Below are 22,350 nucleotides of genomic sequence, written 5' to 3' on the forward strand. Positions count from 1 at the left end.
AAATAAAACTTTAAATCTTGAAAACTAGATTGATGTATTTGCTAATTTTTGAAAAACAAACAAAAAACAACAAAAACAATAATTTGTGTATATGTTAAAACAAGAAATACCAATACCATGAAAAAATGATTTATTTCAGCATACACAGTCCATCTGGTGAAACAACGGCTTAACCCTTTATTACAGATCATGTCAATGTTGCATAATAATATTTGACACAGTCAAAGTTCAGGTTTGTGACAGCCGTCTGACGGCCAGCACGAGGAAAACGCGAGACCGCGTCCCTACTTATGCTTCTTCTTCTTCAGGAGTGAATCTCGCAGGGCGATCTGGACAAAAGAAACATGTTATCAGTTCAAATCAAACAGTGAGTTTATCCACAGTTAAATCTGACTGAGGGTTAAATTACCTGTTTCTCTCTGAAGGAGCGTTTTCCTTTACTTCTGACGTTCTGACTGTGTCTCATCATCATGAAGTTCTTCTTCCTCTTCTTCTCCTTGTTGCTGGTGCTGGCGTGTGGGTTCAGCTTGATCCGCTTCCTCACAAACTCCTTCCGATCGGTTTTTCCCGCCTTGAAAAACAAACAGAGTCCATTTCAGAAAATAGATGAGATTTTTCAACATTAAAGCTCTGCAAATAAAAACACTTGCTTCTTTTATGTCAGTAAATGAAATCAACTCAACTGACAGTTTATTCCCATTACCGGGGAGTTCAAAAATTACATCCTGTTTGCAGGTTTTAGTCAGTTTCTGGACATTTATTGAATAATCAAGAAAAACGTAGGTGTGATTATGGCAGAGGAAAATAAAATGACTGCAGTGATGAGCAGAATATAACAAAATGCTCTTCAGAGTCACAGCTTCAGGTACTGTTTCTAAGGTATATCTCCAATCTGCACTGTCAGAAATCTAAAACAATCGGCATCAAACTTCACCATCGCTGTGGCCAGTCGGGTTTCCTTGTCCGATTTTGGTTTCTTATGCAGCTTCTCAATGTTCCTCAGGCTCAGCAGCTCCCCCCTGAGACAAAAACGCAGGCGACGACAGTGAGATTTTCTATACGTCTCAGTAAATAAGTTACGTGAGCATCAGACAAGGCTCGATGCGTGATTTCATACTGTGCTCTCACCTCTCGTCCTCATCGTCACTTTCCACGTTCTTCCTCTTCTGGCCTTTTCCCGGAGCGGCGTTCACCTCCTTGGCCATCTGAGCCAGACGGATCTTCTTGAAGTCGTCCTGAGTGAGGAACCGGCTGCTGCTGACGGCCGCCGCCATGGCTTGCCTCTCCTCCGCTGGAATGCTCTGAAGCTTCTCCGTCTGCAGAAAAACAAAGAACAGTTTCAGATTCAAATCAGGTTTCGCGAATCCATCGTTACATAACAGGCTTTTGCGAGTGAAAAAGGAAAGTTTTTTTTATTCTCACCACTTCTGTCGTGTCTTCATCAGATGAGTGATGAACGTCCACCCACTCCCCATCTTCATCATCATCACTGATGCTGGCGCTCTCCCAGCCATCTGCTGAACAATAAAGAGAATTTAACTTAAAAATTCAGAGAGTTTTTATCAGATTCCATAACATAAGAGCAGCTGACCTCCGTCCTCGGCGCCCTCTTTGTTCTCCCCCTCCACCTCCAGGACTTCAGCTCCAGGGATGAAATCTCTGGCCTGCAGCTCTCCGTACTCCTTGATCTTGGCCTCGGTGGAAGCCTCTGTGGGTCTCCCCTGAACGCAACCGGTATCAGAACATAAATGTAGCTTTGGTCAATTTAAAGGATCCTCACACATTAATGAATATTGATTCGGCTTCTGGGTTTACAGCAGTGAGATGATCTGAACTGCTTTTATCCTCCATCTGCACTTTCTCTCTGAATAAATGTGCTTCCTCTAAAAGGAAACTCATTATTTTTGTTTCCACCACTATTATTATAAAAAAAACTGTGCGTTGCATGCATTTTTAACACACAAAAAAAGTCTGGTCTAAGCCGAAGTTCAGAGAGGCCTCACCCTGTCCTTCTTTTGCAGCATCTGTGGGTTGAGACTCCGGAACAGCTGGATCAAACCTCTGGCAGACATCATCACATCTGTGACACAGAAGCATTTTGTGTTAAAGTAATAAACAAGAAGATCAACCTCAGAGTCTGCAAAGCATTAAGAAAAACTCCTTACTCTTATCTTTGTGTGTTTTGTACTGAGTCAGATCCTGAAGCAGGTCTTCATTGATGGCCAGCGGACAGCGAACAGCGACTTCCCTGATCGCGTTGATCCTGAAACACAAACAGGACAGAGAGGTTCAACCCTCTGGCTCTTAAATCTACATCAGAAAAACTAAAAGCCCACGTGTCGTCTACTCACCCCACAGTCATGACCTCCCCAGAGTTTCTGTCAGTCACAAAGTTGTTGGCGATGGTCATGATCATCGGCTCGATTATCTAGAAATGCCAAAAGTTAGCAGCGCTGCCCGACAAAGCGAAGTGGTTCGGTTTACTGATCGGACTCGTGACGCATACCTCCGGAGGGACGAGCTGGTGGGAGGCCTGAGCGGCACACAGCAGGATCTTCGTCACCTCTGCAGAGAAATCAGCTGGTCAGAAACTTCCTGCCAGCCGAGAACATATCGTCACTCATTGACTGGTGCTGATTTTACCTCTCTGGTGCGGCTGGAGAAACCTCTGAATGAAGGGGTAGAAGTTGAAGAGGAAGAGCTGCGGAGAGAAGAGAAGACGGAGTGAACACTCAACACACACAGTGTGAGACACCGCTGTTGATCTGTGGCACTGAAATATTTCAAAAGGTGGAAACTAGTGTGAACTGACAAAGTTTGATTTTAAATTCTTCTTTCTGTCTGCATGTGTTCCCAACTGGAGCAGCAGAAAGCCTCCACACAGATCCCTCACCTCGTGGATTCCAACCAGCCGGGATATAAGATCCATCATCATGATCTTCACCTCGAAACGCTCTTTTGAGGCTTCCAGTTGTTTCAAAAGCTTCTCGGAGAAATCTAAGCGTGGAGAAATATACATTTGACAGTTTTCAGGTCTGGATAAACTCACAAATAATGTCATGCGGTCTTCTGCGGCTGCTGCGTTTACCTTGAGGATCATGAATCAGGTGAATTGCGGAGAAATTAAAGACTTCGGGCTTCTTCTTTTTCTTGTGTTTCTGTGTTGGGGACACATGACAGTGATGATTTCAAACTGTCCACTTCACCTGAACAGAGGTGGGATTAAACATTGAAATGGCTTCACCTTGAGAACTTTCATGGCTTTGTCCATCTTCTTCTTGTTCTTGGTGCTTTTCTTGCCGGTGGAGTATCTCACCATCAGGTCTCTGGCTGACGGCCCCTCATTCTGAAAGAAAAGGCTCACTTATGACTTATGAAAGGCACAACTGATCCAAGATGAGTTTTACTGCTGATCAGTCATTCCCAAGTTTATGAGATCTATATATTGCACGGTGTAGCATGTAGTTTTAAGTATTTTAAGTGGAAAATTTGAGTTTGATAAAAGTTTTCTAAACAATTTCAGCTTAGTACCTCTGAATCTGAGTCACTGTCACTTTTCTCATCTTCGTCTTTGCCCAGAAAGAATTTGAGGCCTCCGACAAGAATCTGAAAAAGACAGAGCAGCTGGTGATTATAAAGAATATTTCCACTTATCCAACACAGAGAACCGAGCATTAGTTTTCTGATTCCAAACAAAAAAAAAACAAAATAAAACAAAGCATACCTTTGTCACCTTTGAGAAGCAGGCTGTTGTAATGACATTTACCGTTTTGGCGTCATTCCTGTGAAAAGAAAAAAAAAACAACTCAGATAAATGGGACAATAAATAAGAGCTTTGTGGACTTTACTTCTGTTCCAACGCACCAGATGTTCCTCTTGTATAACTCCATCATCACGTCTAATGAGATCTTGGCCGCGATGGGATTACTGTCCCTCAGCATGGTGTACATAAAGTTCTGCAATGACTGAGACGCACAGCCGCAGTAGAGAGTGAGGGGACCTTTAAAAAAATATTATCTCAAAATTATAGTCAAATATGAGGCAGAACAGGTACTTACTGTGTTGACCTTGTTGTTTTTGTGCTTGGCATTGATATTTTTGATATCCGTCACAATGTGTGTGTACAGCGTCTGTGGGGAGAAGCCATTTTTATTCAGACAAAGCAACAATGAGAAACCCAGACTACAGGTATAAGTTATGATAAATCAACTCAACACAGCAAAATATGTATATAAAAAATCAAAAATTAAAATCAACAACTGATCCAGTGTTGGAATTGAAAATACATAGAAATAAATCAAGTTTCAAAAAAAATATTTGAAAAGATTTTGGCTGTCAGATTATGTTGGTTGTGTTGTTCTGATAAGAAGACACAAACGAAATGATGAAATGATGTTCAAAATTTACTCGAAGATGCATTAAAACTTTTAAAAGAGTCAAAGTATTCCTGCTCCTTGCGGGTGGAAAATGTTATCTTGCACAATAATATATCGAATCGAGCTACAAATCTTACTCAGCATATTTGATTATGTCTGATGTAATCTCTTCTGTCCTCACAATCAAAATACAGTACAGTAAAATAAAGGACAGGACTTTTTTTTTTTGAAGTCTCACTGGATAAAATAAGTAAATATAAATGTTACAAATGAAAAATGGGGATTTTCTCCAGTTCTTCTATCAGTTTTCTCCCAGAGGTTATTTAATGCTGCTTTTGGCATTGTGTGAGCAGATTAGATGCAATGCTACTTTAACATCTGCTCTGTTTGCGTAATAAAAACCCTCACAAGGCAGACTCTTAGGGATTATGTGAGACAATACATTACTGTAGTATTTCGTACAAATAGCAACTTAGATGCATGCTTTGTAGTAATTTGATAAACAATAAAAAATGGCAGACACCACCATGTATTTATATATATATATATATTTATATATGTACCTTCCTGAGCAGTTTGTCATGACACCGCAGCAGCTCAAAGAAGAGCTCCAGGAGGCCTGAGGGGTTGATCAAGTCTTTATTCCTCAGAAGAATCAGGGCTTTGCAGAAGGTCTGAAATCAAAAGGAAGAGACTCGGGACATTATCTCCTAAACCACTGAAGTGAATGTGGATAAACACGCTCATCTACATTCCAGCTGAAGTCTGAGAAGTTCTCACCATCCGCAGGTCTGGCTCCAGGACTGTGTGGTAGCTCAGGAGTAACTCAGACAGCTCTTGAGGAAAGGTAGACAGCTGCTGGGTGTAGCAGTGACCAACCTGAACAGCGAGCAGAGGGATCAATAACACAGTTTACAGAAAGTATGTGGCTGGACTGCATCACTATAGGTGTATAACTACACCTCTGCTACCTGTGCAAGGAACATGACCAACTCTGCCAGCTCCTTGTTGGGTTTGTCAGGCTGGAGTTTGAAGATCTGCACATTGGACTGGTAATGTCGGTACTGCTGCAGAAACTGTTGGGAACAAACATGCAACCATTGGTAAATTTGTTTTTCTCCTTCATCAGGGCTAAAAGGAAGTTTACACCCTCAACATTCATCTATTTATCCTGCTTATTTACTCTAACACACCTGGCAGAAACGTACTCGATCCAAGTATTCTAACAATGCGCATGCAAACAGGGATAATAAAAAACGTAATGAAGGGCTGTCATCAGATGTTAGGATTTATCGAGAGACAACACAGGGGGTTTTAAATGTCGGCACGAGTCCTCCAGCTCAGCCTTTAGCCGCCTCGGCTAGCAGCTCCTACCTCCTCCACGTACGACTGCGGGTCCCGTTTGATCAGATTCTGAAGCTGCGGCAGGTTGTTCGGCAACTTGTTGCTCTGCCGTCCGGACATGACTCCAGCTGGTTACTCTCAATACGTTGCGGGAAGAAGAAACATGAAATATATAAACAACTTTTCACTGGGCAAGCGTGGCCACTCTGTACGCCGCCATTTAATTTTGACGCAGCGGTGACGTCACTTCCGGGACTACTTCTTCTCTCCAGACTTTTCATGTATTTTTCTTTTTAACAAACCTGCACAGGCTATTCGACTTAAACACGTGTACTTTTCTGGCACTTATCTTATTACTCTGAACTCGAATTAATCTTTTATTTTGAAATATGGTGGTTCTGGAACTGACTTGTCTTCATAACACTTCTTGCTGTGTGGTCCAGGTCCATTACAGACATTTCCTCAGAGAAATCACAGACATAGGTGGTCCACTTTCAACCACTGAGGAAAAGCCTCGTGACCAGTGTATTATATCAATATCGCTCAAATCTCCCATATTGCAGCAAAAGCGAGGAAGCAAGGACAGAAGCATCCATCAGTGTGCTTTGGTCAAATTAAGACCCATCTATTTGAATTATTACAACAGAAATTGAGACACTTGAGAGTTCATTCTTTATTCAATCATCAACGGTGTAATTCTAGTGCTCCTGTATTGGACAACCTGTTCTTGGCTGCATTTGGTGTAGTTCTTTGCCGCTGCAGCTCCAGTTTCATCATGATATGTTCAGAGATTATCTTGTGCATACCTTTATTGTGAAAAGAAGAAATTTCCTTTACTGCTGTTTATCTGTCACCTCAAAACAGTTTGACAAATCTACCTTCATATCTGGCATCAACACAGATGTGTGGTTTTTTTAGATATTTCTTCTAAAATTAAAGCTTGGTGCCTGAAAAAAACCCTGATTTCACATGTTTTATAAAAATACTCAGGCCAGTTAACAGCAGCGTGTGGTGATGTTTAAGTCAGGGCCAGCAGTAACCATTTGTTTTTTTGCATAAAGTTGCATTATGAACAAGTAATTATCTCCAGGCACGTTTTAGAATGACCATTTAATTATAGAGAAAAAAATCAGTACATAATTAAACTAATCATCAAAATCATAACAAAACCAAATTTGTTCATCATTTCGAACCCCACAGGTCTTGTTTTTTGAAGTTTTTTGCCATGAGTGAGCACCAACTTCCAAATCAATCACTTACCATTGCTTATTGCTTATCAATAAACTGGTGCTGGTTTTGGCACCACCTGGTGATGGAACTCTTTCAGTACAATACATCTATTCTGTGTGCAGCTGGGTGCAAAACAACTCAGCAACAACAGAAAACGTAAATATTTTTCTGATTAATCGCATCGTGAAGGATGTGCAAATAAAATAATAGTCCAGACTTGATTTAAAATGTATCCAGTTTAATTTTCTTGAGTTGAATATGTACACTTTTAATTCCATAATTTGCCTCAGGCAGTGAGCAGTTTACTGTATAGTAGATTTACAAAGCAAATACTGACATAGTATTCTGTCAAGGCATGTTCCAGCATCAAAATAGGCTTCAAAATACACAATAATGTTCCACATAAAGTATGAAATCATCATTCACTTATAATAATTATTTTATCCAAGAATCTGAAAAAATATTAGTGTTCTCTTGTAGGTAACAATAAGAAATACAATCAGCAGTTCTCATAAATGCATTGAAAGGGAGTAGCAGCCAGAGCGAGAGAACTCAAAAAGCAAAAATAAAAATATAGATTTCTTTTTATGGATTGACTTTCAAGGAGTCAAATATTTTAAGGCAATAAAAACTTGTGTTGTGTAATTTGGCAATGTCTGCCTGTTTCAACTTTCGTTTTCCTGTTTCGCTCTAGTGAGTCACCCAGCCTCGACATGACGACAATACATGGTTTGTGTTATCCTGAGATGTGTTCTTCTGCTTGAAGGCATCTGAGGACGTAGAGAATCACTTGATAGCAGAAAATATACTGGTCCTGTAAAGAGGAACAGAAAGCAAATGTGTGAGAAAGCATGCAGGCAAAAGGGATGGACTGTCACATATATTAAGATATTAAAAGCTGAGTTCACCTCTGTTTGGACCATTCCCTGTCTCTGGAGTCTCATATTTCTTACCACGTCCGAAATATCAAACTGCAGAAAAAAAATTCCCGTCAGACTGGGGCAAAATGATCGCAGATGCTTCCTGGTAAAAAGCAATTCATCATTCATAACTTACGTCAGCATCTTTACTGATGAGACCCAGAACCACGTCGATACATATGAGGGTCCCTGACCGGCCGATGCCTGCGCTGCAGTGCGTGACGATCGGCCCCGATCGATGAACATGCCTCATGTAGGAGATAAAAGTGAGCAGTTGCTCGGGTTGTGAGGGCGTTCCATGGTCGGGCCATCCGGTGTAGTTTAGGTGAGTTACATGCTGGATTTCATTCGTCTGCAGAAGGATGGGTCATAATGTTTATCTGTTAAATTAAACCTTAATGTATGATTAAAAACAGCAAGTGAGAAATCTCTCTTTGATCTGACCTGTACGTCTTTGACCTCGATGAGTCGGATGACAAAGTTATCCAGATGCTGGACCTTGAGGAGCGCTATCTGTAACCTGTCGTCGACCATCTCCGCCGTCCTGGGCGTGTCGGGCCAGTACCGCTGGCACTTCACTTTCCCGCCTTCCACCTCCTGGGTCATCATGGCGATCACGTTGGACTTCTGCTCCCAGACCATTTGCCAAAAGTCGCCCAGAGTGGTGGGTAAAGGTCCCTGACAGGCGATGTATATGAAGTCCTCGTCTTTTACTGGCATTTTGATGAAGTTGGCGTTGATGTAGCCTCCATCTTTGCCCAGCATGACTCTTGTTGTGTCGACTAGAAAGGAAACGTTGCACTAATCATGTTTTATCCGATACCGAAGAATACAACTTTGGTCAATCTTCTACAAGTATTTTCTTACAGGGAACAATATTCTTGTAGCGGTTCTTCTTCTTGTTCTCCTTCGTCTGACCGATCAAGCAGTCATCCAGCGGCTGCAGGTTCTGAAGATTCTGCAAGCAGAAAGATTAATTTATTAAAGAAGAAAACAAACTGCAGCATCATTCTATAATGAACAACTATTCAAGTCCGAGGTGTCTTACTTCAAACTCCTGCAGGGGGACTTTCTGCTCCAGAAGTCCTCTCATCATGCGGACCACGCTGTTGAGCTTCGGTCCAGTGTACTGGCCATCGGGCACCACTTTGACGAGGGGCAGAGACGTGAGCTCGTCCTCCGTGATGATTGGTCCGTCTGTTGTAAAGGAAAATGTGAGGTAGCCTGATCGTGCCCCGTTACTGCACCCGTCTTCATCAGCTTTCATCTCAGCACCTCATTAACAGGCTGACAGTTGTTTGGAAATTTAAGCTTAAAATCTAAAGATGATGGAAAGGTGGTCTGACCGTCTCTTGACTTGGAGTTCATGGTTTCTATCGGCAGTTCGTCACTTCCCCATGTGATTTCATCTTCCTCCGGCTGACCAGCGCTCATCTGCAGATAGCTGCTGATACAACGCAGGCATGAAACAGCTGGCTCAATATCACGTATATAATCTTAATTGTAGTAAGTTAAAAAAAAAAAAAAATCCAGCTAAAATCTTACTTTTCACTCCTTGGATCATCAACGCTCTCCTCTTGCCACATCACCTTTCGAGAACTCTGATGGTTCGAAGAGAACTCAGGTTAAACAAGCCATAGAAAGAAGTACATATAACCAGCAACACTTGATCAGCTTTGGAGGTTTCGTTTGTACCTGAGGAGAGTCTTCAGGTAAAGAGGAGCCATCACAGTCTGTGTCTTCAGAAAGCTCTGCGCTCTGCTCCGTCCCTCCTCTCGGCTCCAGCGGACCATCATCGTAGTCTGAAACACGGCAGGTTCACAAACAGTTCACAACGTTGTTCTTTTAATACATTTACCTTCTTTTGTTGACTGCATTCGTACCTATTGGCGGTATGGAAGGGAAGCTGCCAGGTTTGAGATTATCAGGCGGTGTAAACAGCTTAGTCTTCACTCCACTGTCCTCACTCAGATCTGGAAAACAACATGGGGGAAAGAGCAGAAAAGGCTGAAATTCAGCAAACGCCTTGCTAGACGGACAGTTTTAATTTGACTAGATCATTCAAACTTTGTTCAAAGCGTTGACTTGTACCTGTGTTCCCGTTGCACTTGTCTGAGTTGATTGGCAGGTAGGCCAGGTATGTGTTTGGGTTCTGGTCCGGCGGTCTGGACACTATAAGGTGGACCAGGCCTTTGGCTTTGCGGATGGTGGTGACGGCTTTGGTGTGGGACACGCCCGTCATCAGTTCTTCATTCACCTGCAAGTTGAAGAAAGTCAGACATAAACTCCTTAAAAGAGTTTTAGCGTCATCTCAGAGCATCCAGACTAACTTTGATTTGTATAACTGTTTTGTAAAACTTCACATTTAGTTGCATTAAATTTCAAGTGTAAATACAGTATGCAACAAATGCACATGTGTGAATTTAAAGTCAAATCCTGAGCGCTAAATGTTAAACGATGCTCACTTTGAGCAGCCTGTCGCCGACTTGCAGCTGTCCCGAGGACTCTGCTACTCCTCCTGCTGTGATGGACTTCACAAAGATTCCCCTCTCCCCTCCAATCACAGAGAAGCCCAGACCTCCTGACGGGGGCTTCTCCAGATCCAGCTTCAGGATCTCCTCCTGATTCAGCAAAAAACCATGCAACCCCTTTGAAATCACAGCTTCAGTAGATTCTTCCATCGTAACAAAACAGAAACGCCAATGAAGCAATAATAGCTATCATCAATTTGTCTTTAACACACCGCTTACATTTTTCTGCCATTTGCTTCCAATATAAAAGTGATAGATTACCTCTAAAGGTGCAGCAAGACCCTCTAAATCTCTTGAATCTTCACCTTTAAAACCTAAAACAAAATTTTTAACTGTCAGAAAGATAAAAAAAACAAACTAAAACATTAAATACAAGAAATTTTATAAGATTAACTACAAACCATTCACGTTGGATGAGACATTTGGACTAATGTTGTTGTTGAGAAAAGAGACGCATCTCTGCTCTGGAAAAACGGGCTTTCCATCCCTGTGAGAAATAAAGAAGAAAGAACAATTTAAGATATTTGTGTATATTGTGAGTAAACATTCTGTATATTCTGTCAGTAGTGATAATGGAACAAACAAATCCCGCTTTAGGTGATGATCGTCGTCGGTTCAGACTACCTTGTGGCCTTCAGCGTGAGTTCATTTAGCGAGAGCTCCAACAGTCTGGTGCTCTCGCTCAGAGTCAGGTCCTGAGTCGGAGCCCCGTTGATGTAGTGGATGAGATCAAGCGGCCTGAGGCTTCCTTCCTTCGAAGCGGACGAACCCGGCAAGACGTCTCTGACAAATAAGACTCCGTACGGACTGTCACTCCCACCTTCCAGGACCAGCCCTGAGCAAAGGAAGCAGGAAGATGATTGAAATCAGCCATTTAGCAGGACAACAAAGAAAATATCCACATAATGTCTAAAAACCGACAGACACCCTGCACATGAGAGGAATCTCACACACTCCGGGGATTTTATTCCCTACCCAGTGGCTCCTGGTTGTTCTTGAACCAGATGTCGGGCAGCAGGTGGGCCTCTATGGGGGGTTTGGGAGCCTCCAGGACTCTGCCGACCACCAAGTCCACCACCCGGGGAGCGGCGCGCACGAGAGTGACCACCTCAGTGTGGCCCATGTTACTCACATCTGTGGTGTTCACCTGAGAGAAAAGATCGATCCGTTACAGAGCTGAAGGAGTGCTTCGACGAGATTAGAAAACACACAGTCGAACTCCACAGCTGACATGTAAACAAGAGTCTGGCATTAATTTTATCATCTCAGGCTCAGAAGTAAAGAAAACCTTATTTCAGAATACAGTGATAATAATAAAAAAATATATATATATTTTGACATGTGGAATGAATGCCTACTGTAATCATGCGGTCCCCAGGTCTGAGCCTCCCATCTCCTCTGGCTGGATCTTGGACAATGTCGTGGATGTAGCAGCTGTGATCGTTACCTTTGGTCAGGGTGAAGCCGAGACTGCCCTGCTCTGATTTCACCAGAGAGACCCTGAGCTCCACTTCCTGCCAACGAACAACCATCTCAGGTAAACCAATCGCAAGTGGGCCGCAAGAGCTTGCTGGAATTTAAAACAGCGCTCCGACAACGTCTTACCGGGGCAAATTCGTCCGCATCCTGCCCGTTGCCGGACAGTGTGAGGTTTAAGGGCAGGGGTAGTGGAGGAGGAAGCGGATCAGGGCTCGGGGCAGAGGCGGATGGCACTGACAGCAGAGAGGGTGACTCCAAATCAGCTGCCGAAGGGGAGGAAAAACCCCTATCCAAAACAAACAAAATAAAATTCATTTCCAGAAAAAAAAAAAAAGAAGACTCTTACAATAACAAAATGCACCACAAGCAGTGATCAAATATCATTTTCAAATCAAATACCGGCCGCTGATGTCCGATCTTGGCAGTGACATGCTTGGGGTGTAGAAAGCAGAGTGGAAGGTGTTGTCCAGCTCTCCACTGCTGCTGTAGGACCCCTGTCCCGGGTTGCTGCCGGGCGTCTGGTACACGCTGCTCTCCCACGTCTGCCTGCTGTTCTCCAGAGTGGCCGGGCTGAAGGCCTCCTCCACCTCCTCATCGCCGTCGGTGCTGTCGCTGTAGCTGTTCTGTCTCGCGGGAGTTTTGTGCAGCAGCCTCTCCAAGGCGTCCTCCACAAGCCCCTGCTTCTTGGCCTGCTGGGGAGAGGAGACTGTGCTGGCGTTCAGGCCGGACTCCGCCTGGGTCACGGGCTCCTTTCTGGGCGATGACATTGGTGTCTGAGAGGAGACAATGAAATTTAATCAGCAATTTTCAATACTGATTGTCACACAACATCAGAGGAGTTTTCTAAGAACGAACCAAAAGAGAAGAGTCCATCTCAGGAAGGACGCCATGTTTCGGTCGACACAGGAGCAGAGTCACTTCCTGTCCTGTTCCCCGTAGAGCCGATATGACCTCCTGAGAGTATGATAATAAAGCATGATGTCAAGAAACCTAATTTCTATCCACATTATCCCCAAAATGCAGAAGGGAAGGCAAAATGACAGTCCTGCCACATACATGCTGTGAAAGTCCTTTCAGGGAGGTTTGATTGACCCGTAGGATGACGTCGCCCACGTTGATGCGGCCGCTCTCCGCAGCCGGCTGGCCAGGGAAGAGTTTTTTAACCCGCACCATGCTGGAGCCGGGGGGCTCCCCGGGGATGCTCTCCTCTCGGCTGAAACTGAAGCCCAGCCCAGACGTGTTCTTCAGCAAGCACACGTCGAACACGTTATCTGCAGAGGACCGAGAACTATGTGCAGTGATTCCAATAACGTGTAAAGTTAAGACGTGATCTGAGCACTTGAGGTTCTCAACCTGTGGCTCCTTATAGCTTCCATAAAGTTTGCAGAAGAATGTAAAATACAAAAAGAAGTCAAAATATTTCAATATCAATAACAGAAATTCATGTTTTTGTTCAGGAAGTTTGGTCCACTGATACTGAATTAGCTGCCATTCAAGTGGGTGTTTTGCTGTGGGGAAAAAAAACAAAAAAAAACTCTGAAAACTCTGGAGTTCGTTAACAGAGAGTAACTTCAGAACTTAGCTTCAACAAAAAGACAAGAGGATTGTGCCACCACTATTATTCAGTCTGCAGTACAAGCTGTGAAGTCAAGTCAAGGGGTTTTTTTCCCCCTGAATTCCTTTTCGCTGGAAACAGGATAATTGACGTCTCCACTTAGTGAATTTCACTGAGTCATGTATGAAACCCGAAACTCAGATTAAGTAATACGTACCATGTAATTTTACGTCAGAGAGAGCGGTGGGAAAAGCTGTGAAACACTCCTACAACTAGATCATGTTATCACTTATCAACGCGCAGAAAAACCAAACGTGTCTGGTTCTGCAAAAAGACGACACACCTTCAAGAGGCAGCAACGTGCCGGTGATGGTTTGTGCTCATTTATGATATCGGAGGATCGGATGGTCTCGGGTGAGCAGAAAAACAACCATTTCACAGACTGAAAAACACTGCTGAACATCCCCTCATCGGGACAGCGAACGCTCTCCTCACCCTGTGTGATGAAGCTGTACTCCGGCTTTCGTTTGACCTCTGGTGGGTTCGGTTTGTTCACGCCGTGAAGCTGGTCACTGCCAGCTAACGGTGGCGTGAACTGCGGCGTGACGGGAGCATGGACTCTGTCCGAAAGTGGATGACCCCTCTCCATCAGCAGATGCACCGTCTGAGGCCCGAGAGGAGTCGGTTACTTTGCGTCACAGACGCCAATATCTTTTATTTATATCACACTTTACAAATGCAACATCCAGATTTATATAAATTGCACTTTTAAGCTGAGTTGTAAGGTGACAACGTGTCTTCCCTCACCTGGCCGGTGTCTCTGAGAACTTCTACTGCTTGTTGATGCGTGGCTCCTTCCAGACTTTTCCCATTGACGGCCACCACTCGATCACCTAAACAAGACAGAGCGGGCAAGTGTTAATTCAGATATTTCTCATTTCAACATGAGTTCATAGTCTAGTCTTCCGTTTAATGGCAAGTTTCAACACCAGTACCTTTCTGTATCCTTCCATCAAGCTCCGCAGCACCTTTTGGTATAATGGCTTTGACGTAGACGCCCCCATGTCGCACCGTCGTATTGACACCTCCCTAAACACGAGAGAGATTTCAATCTGATTGTGCAGATAAACAAATACTATGATGTATAAATTCTGTAGGGAATGACTGTAGGAATTTCTGTTATTCTGAGTGTGATTTCTAAATGAAAAATGTTTTGTTTTCATTGTGGTTTCAGAAGATAAAAGGAACATTTTAACTAATCGCATTTGAGAGAAATTTAGCAAAATGACCAAACTTTGATGTTGGATCTTACAACAAATTGGGTTTAAGGTAATCCATTTTTGTTTTAAGGTAATCTAGACAGTACACCAATCACAGGCAGGTTTACGTGGCATCTTATCCAAATGTTTCGCATATGAAAATATTTATGGAATGACAATTAGGGTTTTGGCATTTTCTCTCGTCACGTTTAATCCGAATCTATCAAACCAACAAATAAACAAAACATTTCTCATTTTAAAAATGTGATTCAGTTTTAAATGAAGAGAAAGGCGTTTGTCTGATGATATGGATGCCATTATTAAAAGCTGATCATTGACACTGTGGAAACATTTCTGTCAGTTTGATCAAGATTGAGGAATCATTGCATTCTATTATAAATTTGGTAATCGTATTAATGCGATATTCTTTATGAGCCAAATTAAATTATTCTTGACAGAAATAGGTAAACAGCTGAATGATTTGTTGTTGAACACTATGATCCCACAGAAATAAATGAACCCATGCCAATTAATGCTCAACGTCCCAGAGAGACAAATTATATTAGTGCCACACCAGTTAATCATCACTCTGTACATCAGCAGTAAACATGTACGATAGTCAGCACAAAGCAACCCTACTGCCCATTTTGCAGTTACGTTACTTACTGTAATAATTAAAATAGCAATCAAAAAAAAAAAAAAAACTGAATGATTAAAAAAATAAAGATCACATGCAAAGAGTAAAGACAGCTATTTTACTACAAGAGCTTCCAACAGATGGTGTTAAAAAAGCAAATCATAGCACACAAACACAATCACACAACAGCCACAAGATGGGGGTAAAAGGGGGGCAAAACAAAAAAAAGGATGAAAACCTTGCCGAACAGTACCGTGACACTTATGCCCAGGCTGCTGTCTATTTTGGACAGCTCAATGTCAAATAGTTCTCCTGGACGGAGACTACTGACAACTGGGGCATTACCATTTAAATTTTCCATCAAGTGTTCCTGCAAACAGAGAACAGGGCATTAAGGTGAATTATCACAAGCTGGAACATGCAGAAAGAACAAGCGTGAGCGTTGGAGAGGAATCGGTTATGCCAGGAGCAAAATGAGCAGATACCGTGACACATTCGAGGACAATCATGCAGTGTCCAGGTTAAAATAAAAAAAAAAAAAAACAAGCCTCACATTGACATTGTGAATGCAATGACAGGCACAAGTTACACAGAAACGTCAGTGAGATGTCAAGCATCTGACGAATAAAAAGCAATGCTTGTTAATAGAAAAACCCTTCATAATACGTAAAATTAAAATTCATAGATACCTAACTTATATTAAAAAAAAAAAAATCATTAACTCTCTGGAATCAGCGACTACTCTGCAGGGCAATAATTAAAAAGAAAAAAACAAAACAAAAAACCACAGAGCACAGATTTCATAAACACACAGACCACACCTTTTTAACCTTCAGTTTGTCCTGACTACTGGAATAAGTCTCCTCGTCCATGTCCGAGTCTCCCCAGTCTGACTGCTCTGGAACTTTGGGCGCTTCGAGCAGCACTTTCGGCTTTCTAGTTTTTGGGGGCAGAGCCGGTGGCGGAGGATCCGCGCCCATGTTTGGTTCTGGCCCGTGACGTTGGGGAGCAGACGCAGCTGGAGCGGCAGCTGTAGCTCTTTCCAAGCACTGCAAGACTCCGTTGGCAGAGTGTTTGGAGGTTTTGGAAACACTGCTGGTCTTCGAGTCCTGAGAATTGGCGCTGCTGTGCTGGGGAACGGGGGAAGAGGCGGACGACGGCGTGGCGGCGCTGTGAACAGGAGGGCTGGGCGTCGCTCTTCCTGCACGCTCCTCTGATGAGGTGTCAATGTCTAGCTCTCGTCTCTGGGCAGAGTAATGTGAATTGATAGGAAGTTTGTCATCGTAAGGACTGAAGCCCGAAGATGATTCTGTCAAAACAAAGAAATCAAAACTGACGAACGGAACAAGAAAATGAATAAAAATCTCTTCACAAAAAATGCACTCATGCCTTTGACTGTACCTCTGTAGAGCCTCTCTATAGGCTGCAACACCACCAGGGTAACATCATCCGGAGCATTCTGAAGGACGTCAACCGCAGAAGCATGAGAGAGTCCCTCTAGGTTTACATCATTCACACAGATGAGCCGGTCACCTGCATCAACATGATATTCAGAATTGATAATCATCTTTGCAACAACAAAAGAAACACTGTCATGGGCTCCAGCAGGAGGGAGGGAGGAGTCAGATCCCGACTTACCAGGCTTGAGGAAGCCATTGACATCGGCAGGGCCCCCAGGAGTGATTGAGCTGATGATCGTACCGAGGTCTGTCCGACCAGAGTTCTCCCCTCCGACAACCTGAAACCCTGCACGACACAAACAAGAACACGGCGATAAATAAAATGCGATTGTACTGGAAAACAAAACATCCAAGAACACCAAGGATGGAAACGCAGTTTACAGCTCTAATCTATTAACTACACAGAACACGAAGCCTTACCCAGGCCATATTTCACATCTTTCTTCAGGTTTACAGTTGTAACTTCTCGCTCTGGGGATGGCAACGCGTTCAGTTTTTTCTTTAGCGAATCTGCATCAACACAAACAAACATGGCGTTACTAAAATTCACAGAAATACTTCTCACATATGGGGCCGTTATCTTTTTCAGACTCGAGCAGACCTCGCTGTAATAAACAGTAAGCCATTTTATGGGCCTTCATACATCTCCACTGTAACTATTAATCAGCCCAGGCAGGCGTGCTGTGTCACGGAGGGGCTCCCACTTTAGCACTGTTGACGAATGGCTCTGAAAAGATTGGCTAAGCTCGAAAGAAAGGAGGAGAGTTCAGTGCCAAGCATTAAGCTATTTAATGGTGGGACCGAGGCCAGAGCGAAGGTCCACCGGCCGGCAGGCGGGCAACAGGAGGAGAGGACAGACACTCGATTCTGCATTATTTAATTCTGTGGACAACACTGACTTTTGCTTTTGGCTTGCATGTACTTTGTTGTTTTGGAAAGCATTCAGGTACGAGACTGAAAGGTGATGCAAGAGAGCAAATGTTTGCTTTATTCGGACTTCTCGCTGTTCTTATAAAAAAAAAAAAAAAAGAGAAACTCACCATTAAGGGAGGCTGGGGTTGAAGGCATGCCAGATGAACTGTGCATGCTGACACCTGCAACGACAACACAAGGCTATCAGACGGCTTTGTATTCAACACAAAACCGAGAAGTCCTACTTTCTGTGTTCATTGTGAGATTTCTCTCCTCACATGGAGTCACCGTTCCGTGAAGAGTACAACTGCACGAACACAGAAACAGGAATCTAACCCCAAAGAGGGCGGCCAGTTTAGGATGATCTGTTCACCTCAGTTATTAAGGTTTGAACCAAATTCTCAAAACAACCCATTTTGCGCAACAGCTTTTCTCCTGAAATTCAGTGAAAGAACTGACTCGTGTTTCTGTGCATGACAAATAAGAACGGGACAAGACTATGCTTGAGACTTTCTGCATTTTCTTTATCCCCCACCCCCACACTGACATCTTGACTTCATTTGAATTTCAGGTTTCCACTCTGGAAAGTGTTCATTACTGGGAAGGATGCATAAAGGAATCGCCAAAACATTTCTTAATTTGAGATTCTCTGACAACCTGATTCAGCTAAACTAAAACTGACTGTACTTTGGGTATAATTTCAATATAATTTTAATCTTGTCATTCGAGATGAGTAGCTTCAAACCAGAGGAAAGTAAAGTAGTGGCATTTAGTAAAGCCACTCACCTCACTTGTGCGCCTTCAGTACAGTTGACAGTCACTAGCTGTTCACCGGGTCAATTTTTGTCAGTCTGATTAAATTTCTAAGAACACTCAAAGTGATGACAATATGACTTATGGTTCCATATGCACCAAGCACGTCATCTAATCCATACAGCCAAACCCTAAAGTTTGTCGTGCATCTTTTGAAAACCGTAACAGCAAAGAAGCAAACTCTGAAATGAGTTTGAGGAGGCGATTTAACTCTGTTTTCCATTCAAACAGTCAGTTACAGTTAATTCTGAAGTTTGCATGTGATACAGTTTTAATCAGATTAATGTGTAATTGTATGATTTATGGTTCATGTAACTGCTACTGTCAGCTGCTTTAAAAGGTGCTCTGTTCGCACTCTTACTTTTTTCTGCATCTTCTTGGAAAAATAGCACAAGAGCAACTCAATTCAGGAAGAAAATGGCTGTAGAAAGTTTGTTTAAGCCAGTTTGCAGTAAATATATTAAAAGTTTTGGAAAAGCAAAAACATCTATTGCGTAATATAGTTGATTTACACATCACATGCTGCACTTAAGACTCCACCAGAATATTAAAAACAGAAATAAATCTGTCAGATACAGATTAACGTCTTTGGAGCTGTGGACCATTAATGTAATGCTTCATCTCCATCATCCTTCTCAGGTCAGGATGCTTACCAACTACATAGGCTTGGCCAGTATCCTCAAGAGAAGAAGAGTCAGATTCCTTTTTGTTCAGGCTCCAGGCCGGGCTGCTGTGGGACGCCACGCCAAATGATCTGAGAAGGTCAGAGGGAGAGAAGAAAATTATCCAGAGAACTAAACACTGAGAAAAGGGAAAAAAAGGTGTGTTTAGAAAGCCTGAATACTCTCTTTGACATTGCTGCTTGTGCACTGTTATTTACTTCATATATACAGAACACCAGTCCACATAAAATCACTGTCACCTGTAAAGGTGACACTAGAGGAAGCAAGGACAGAAAAACAAGTTTGCTAATTAAAATAGAAGCACAGGATTGTTGGCACAGTAACAGGAAAACACAGATGCAAGGACACACAGCACTCAGACCCACACACACACGCACCCCCAGAGGATCAATTAAAGGCTGGAGGTGGAGTATTCTGGGTATCAGTACGGTACGCCGAGGTACAAGTCCTCACCTAGTAACCAGAGGCTTCTGACTCTGACATTGAGGAATTTACAGAGAAATCTACGTGCAGGCGCACAGTGTGTTAACATATTGGTATATTTAAAATGCCTAAAATGTTTCTGCAGAGTTTAAAGTTAGAAATGCAATCAAAATATTTACTAAAATGTATTGCATAAACAAGAACAACTCACTTGTCCTGTGGTTGCGACAGAGAGTCTGTGTCTGAACTTGCTCGCTGATGTTGCTGGAAGTGAAAGGCCATTTGTTTGGGTGGCGGCTGACTCATTCTGGCGTACGACTGGCCAAGGTATGAATCTGGCACCGGCGGCTCCGGAGACTCTGGCATCTGCCCGAGGTTGTGGTGGGAGCGACTCAACGCTCGCGGGTTGGAAAGGATGGTGGAGCCCACCGGGTTGAAACCTGGAAAGTGAAGCTCGTCTTGGATGGCGACTGGGCCGTAAGGAGCCTTGTGGAGGGCCACTTCTGAGTAGGAGATCCTCTTCAGGTGGTCCGGGTTGGAGCGTGTTGATAAACTCGGGCCCAGACTGCCTGAGCTCAGGGCTCTTCCTGTGGCGTCCCCGCTCCGCGAGTCAAAAGAATGCTGCAAGCTGCTCAATGGGCTGTTTTCTGTAAAGCACAAATAAGAAAACCACAAAATTACCAGACAGCTAATGAAATTTCTTAGTTGTTGGATAACAACAAACAACAATAGTGGGTGAACTGATGATCATATCAAGCTGCAGTTGCTGGAAGTTTTTGGCATTAAAATACTTTAAAATGCCATCTCTCAAATGCTTTGGACTACAGCAAGATTTAAAATATAATCAGTAAACTTCTCCAATACATGCTGGTTACAGAGTCCCACTGTTACGTGTCATAAGTGTCTCTTCCACGACTGGCTTTTAAGACGGCAGATCAATTCAATGCTCCTCTACCTAAGTCCTGAAGCTCCTGGTTGTTCTGGCGGGCCTTCATCTGCAGGTGGAACTTGTGCTGATCGGAGCACAGCTGCAACAAATACTGACACGTCTTGTTGCTGTCTGTTTGAAACAGGTGCTTGATCCCATCGGAAGTGTTCTGAAGACAAATCTTCTTTTTCTTCAGGAAAAGAAGGTAAACATGTCAGTGAAAGGGAGAACCCAAGGGCATGTACTTTTTTAAACATTTCATAGCTGAAAGACAAAAAAAAAGAAAAGAAAAATATTAACACATACTACGAATGAAATCTTCTTTGTCTCCCTCCAGGGGAACCGCAGCACTGCGGTACGATTTCCGTTCAGGACTTCAAAGATGATCACCCCTTTGGAGTAAACACCCAGCATGATGCCTGTCTGGGATCTCTTCTCTGGAAGCACCCGATGGAAGTGGACTCCGTACTCTGTCAGCCTCTGGCAGATCTGGGAGACAAACCCACAAAACACTATTGAAACAGATAAGACTGGTACAGTCGAGAATGTGCTTTAAATGACACAAAAAAAGCGTAGTAACAATAACGATGGTACATATAACTCTTGTGTTCTCTGCTCTTACAAACCTTGAGAAACTCCAACTCTGCTTCAGTTTCTGTTGCTCCGTAGTAGCTGCTGTGGCGTTTCGGCAGTTCCTCCTTTATGGTCGTGTGGTCCACTTTATCCAAGATGGATACTGGCAGGTAGTGCTCCAATCTGAAATACGTCTTCCCATGGAGCTAGGAGTGTTGAGGAGAGCAGTGTTATTCGTGGGATCAATATGTACATCTTATTGTCATTAATGTACTATTCCTGCCCTAAATATTGGTTGAAAAGTGAAGAGATTAACTTTGCTTTCAAACAAATTACTTTTCCCTAATTTAGACAAAGTAGTCTGTTTCTTTTTTTGGTTACAAATATCAACTTGTACCTTTGCCTGTACTTAAACACAAACCATTTATAAAGTAAGATGAAAGATTGAGAAAAATAAAGTTACAATCTTACAACGCTGAGGATGACAGAAGTGAAAAATCTGTGTTGAATCATGAGACCGCACAGAAGAGACCTCTATACCTCAGGCTGGTAGTCACTAAACTCCGCTTGCAATGCCAGTGAGCCCAGCACCAAGGCATTTTCTGCACTGCAGCGCATCCTTTCCTCCAGGATATCTTTCCTCATTTGTAGGTAGTACTGATGTTTGGTCATAGCGTGTCTGTAATCCACAGGAAAACACATGACCTTGAGTGTGACATGACCATACAAGGACACATAACTGAATAACAATGTGTCATTTAGATGGGGTTTTTTTTTCGTGTGTTTGTGTGTGCACTCACTGTATGAGGTTGATGTCATCCAGAAAGAATTTAATGCGTAAAAACAGGTTAAAAGGCACATCTGACTTCCTTTTCTTAGGGTCGTCCTTCCATCCGTCTGGAGCCACTTTGGACAATTTGGCATCGAGATCAACGAAGAAAAACTCATTGTCTACGTGTGGGGGAACAGTCAAACAAGATAGACATCAGCTGAAAAGAGAAAAATCTATAAGGAAGTAAGGAAGCAGTTGTGACTACTGAGCTAACATTTAATATTCCTGACTTTTTTTTTTTTTTTTTTTTTTAGTTCATGCATCACCAGTTCCAGGAAAAATATTTGACTTATCTTGACAAAAGATCAACCATCCGTGACTGAACCGACAAGAACCGACTAATGAAAACTGTGTTGAGAGGCTGCATCATAAAACAAGCGAGCACATGCACACGC

At 43.0% G+C, this 22,350-nt stretch overlaps 2 protein-coding genes across 7 annotated transcripts in view; both read right to left on the reverse strand.

Moving 5' to 3' along the window:
* Nucleotides 1-119: 119 nt before the first annotated feature.
* sdad1 (SDA1 domain containing 1) lies at nucleotides 120-5,955 on the reverse strand. 2 transcript variants are annotated; one of them, XM_030084769.1, is made up of 22 exons: nucleotides 5,751-5,955; nucleotides 5,348-5,452; nucleotides 5,157-5,255; nucleotides 4,940-5,050; nucleotides 4,059-4,130; nucleotides 3,865-3,965; nucleotides 3,725-3,782; nucleotides 3,532-3,606; nucleotides 3,245-3,346; nucleotides 3,089-3,158; nucleotides 2,894-2,997; nucleotides 2,644-2,701; nucleotides 2,507-2,565; nucleotides 2,352-2,428; nucleotides 2,166-2,263; nucleotides 2,004-2,080; nucleotides 1,592-1,721; nucleotides 1,423-1,514; nucleotides 1,129-1,316; nucleotides 935-1,019; nucleotides 410-571; nucleotides 120-329 (listed from the first exon to the last, which is right to left on the reverse strand). In XM_030084769.1, exons 1-22 carry the CDS (start codon nucleotides 5,838-5,840, stop codon nucleotides 285-287), a joined length of 2,058 nt encoding a protein of 685 aa, XP_029940629.1. In that variant the 5' UTR covers nucleotides 5,841-5,955; the 3' UTR covers nucleotides 120-284. The 2 variants fall into 2 exon arrangements, with proteins under 2 accessions (XP_029940629.1, XP_029940628.1); XM_030084768.1 differs by having other exon boundaries at nucleotides 1,423-1,517.
* Nucleotides 5,956-7,171: 1,216 nt separating this feature from the next.
* The window catches only part of ptpn13 (protein tyrosine phosphatase non-receptor type 13), a 39,133-nt gene continuing 23,954 nt past the window's right edge, over nucleotides 7,172-22,350 (reverse strand). Inside the window, exons 13-49 of one of the 5 annotated variants that reach the window (XM_030084782.1) lie at nucleotides 21,924-22,074; nucleotides 21,664-21,802; nucleotides 21,177-21,329; nucleotides 20,857-21,039; nucleotides 20,578-20,740; nucleotides 19,834-20,269; nucleotides 19,170-19,270; nucleotides 17,832-17,885; nucleotides 17,212-17,301; nucleotides 16,970-17,077; nucleotides 16,733-16,864; nucleotides 16,153-16,640; nucleotides 15,585-15,701; nucleotides 14,431-14,524; nucleotides 14,243-14,328; nucleotides 13,931-14,099; nucleotides 12,937-13,151; nucleotides 12,736-12,834; nucleotides 12,280-12,653; nucleotides 12,007-12,166; nucleotides 11,760-11,915; nucleotides 11,377-11,548; nucleotides 11,026-11,236; nucleotides 10,803-10,888; nucleotides 10,663-10,715; nucleotides 10,336-10,491; nucleotides 9,962-10,127; nucleotides 9,754-9,843; nucleotides 9,566-9,672; nucleotides 9,416-9,471; nucleotides 9,217-9,314; nucleotides 8,919-9,067; nucleotides 8,738-8,828; nucleotides 8,315-8,652; nucleotides 8,007-8,222; nucleotides 7,859-7,921; nucleotides 7,172-7,764 (exon numbers count right to left, since the gene is read on the reverse strand). In XM_030084782.1, coding sequence (XP_029940642.1) covers nucleotides 7,687-7,764; nucleotides 7,859-7,921; nucleotides 8,007-8,222; nucleotides 8,315-8,652; nucleotides 8,738-8,828; nucleotides 8,919-9,067; nucleotides 9,217-9,314; nucleotides 9,416-9,471; nucleotides 9,566-9,672; nucleotides 9,754-9,843; nucleotides 9,962-10,127; nucleotides 10,336-10,491; nucleotides 10,663-10,715; nucleotides 10,803-10,888; nucleotides 11,026-11,236; nucleotides 11,377-11,548; nucleotides 11,760-11,915; nucleotides 12,007-12,166; nucleotides 12,280-12,653; nucleotides 12,736-12,834; nucleotides 12,937-13,151; nucleotides 13,931-14,099; nucleotides 14,243-14,328; nucleotides 14,431-14,524; nucleotides 15,585-15,701; nucleotides 16,153-16,640; nucleotides 16,733-16,864; nucleotides 16,970-17,077; nucleotides 17,212-17,301; nucleotides 17,832-17,885; nucleotides 19,170-19,270; nucleotides 19,834-20,269; nucleotides 20,578-20,740; nucleotides 20,857-21,039; nucleotides 21,177-21,329; nucleotides 21,664-21,802; nucleotides 21,924-22,074 — 5,798 coding nt within the window. In that variant the 3' untranslated portion in view covers nucleotides 7,172-7,686. Of the gene's footprint in view, nucleotides 7,765-7,858; nucleotides 7,922-8,006; nucleotides 8,223-8,314; nucleotides 8,653-8,737; nucleotides 8,829-8,918; nucleotides 9,068-9,216; nucleotides 9,318-9,415; nucleotides 9,472-9,565; nucleotides 9,673-9,753; nucleotides 9,844-9,961; nucleotides 10,128-10,335; nucleotides 10,492-10,662; nucleotides 10,716-10,802; nucleotides 10,889-11,025; nucleotides 11,237-11,376; nucleotides 11,549-11,759; nucleotides 11,916-12,006; nucleotides 12,167-12,279; nucleotides 12,654-12,735; nucleotides 12,835-12,936; nucleotides 13,152-13,930; nucleotides 14,100-14,242; nucleotides 14,329-14,430; nucleotides 14,525-15,569; nucleotides 15,702-16,152; nucleotides 16,641-16,732; nucleotides 16,865-16,969; nucleotides 17,078-17,211; nucleotides 17,302-17,831; nucleotides 17,886-19,169; nucleotides 19,271-19,833; nucleotides 20,270-20,577; nucleotides 20,741-20,856; nucleotides 21,040-21,176; nucleotides 21,330-21,663; nucleotides 21,803-21,923; nucleotides 22,075-22,350 lie in introns of all 5 variants that reach the window. The other 4 variants (XM_030084780.1, XM_030084779.1, XM_030084778.1 and 1 more) reach the window with 4 other exon arrangements.

The sequence above is a fragment of the Salarias fasciatus genome (assembly GCF_902148845.1).
Source record: "Salarias fasciatus chromosome 7 unlocalized genomic scaffold, fSalaFa1.1 super_scaffold_4, whole genome shotgun sequence".
Classification (NCBI taxonomy): Eukaryota; Metazoa; Chordata; class Actinopteri; order Blenniiformes; family Blenniidae; genus Salarias; species Salarias fasciatus.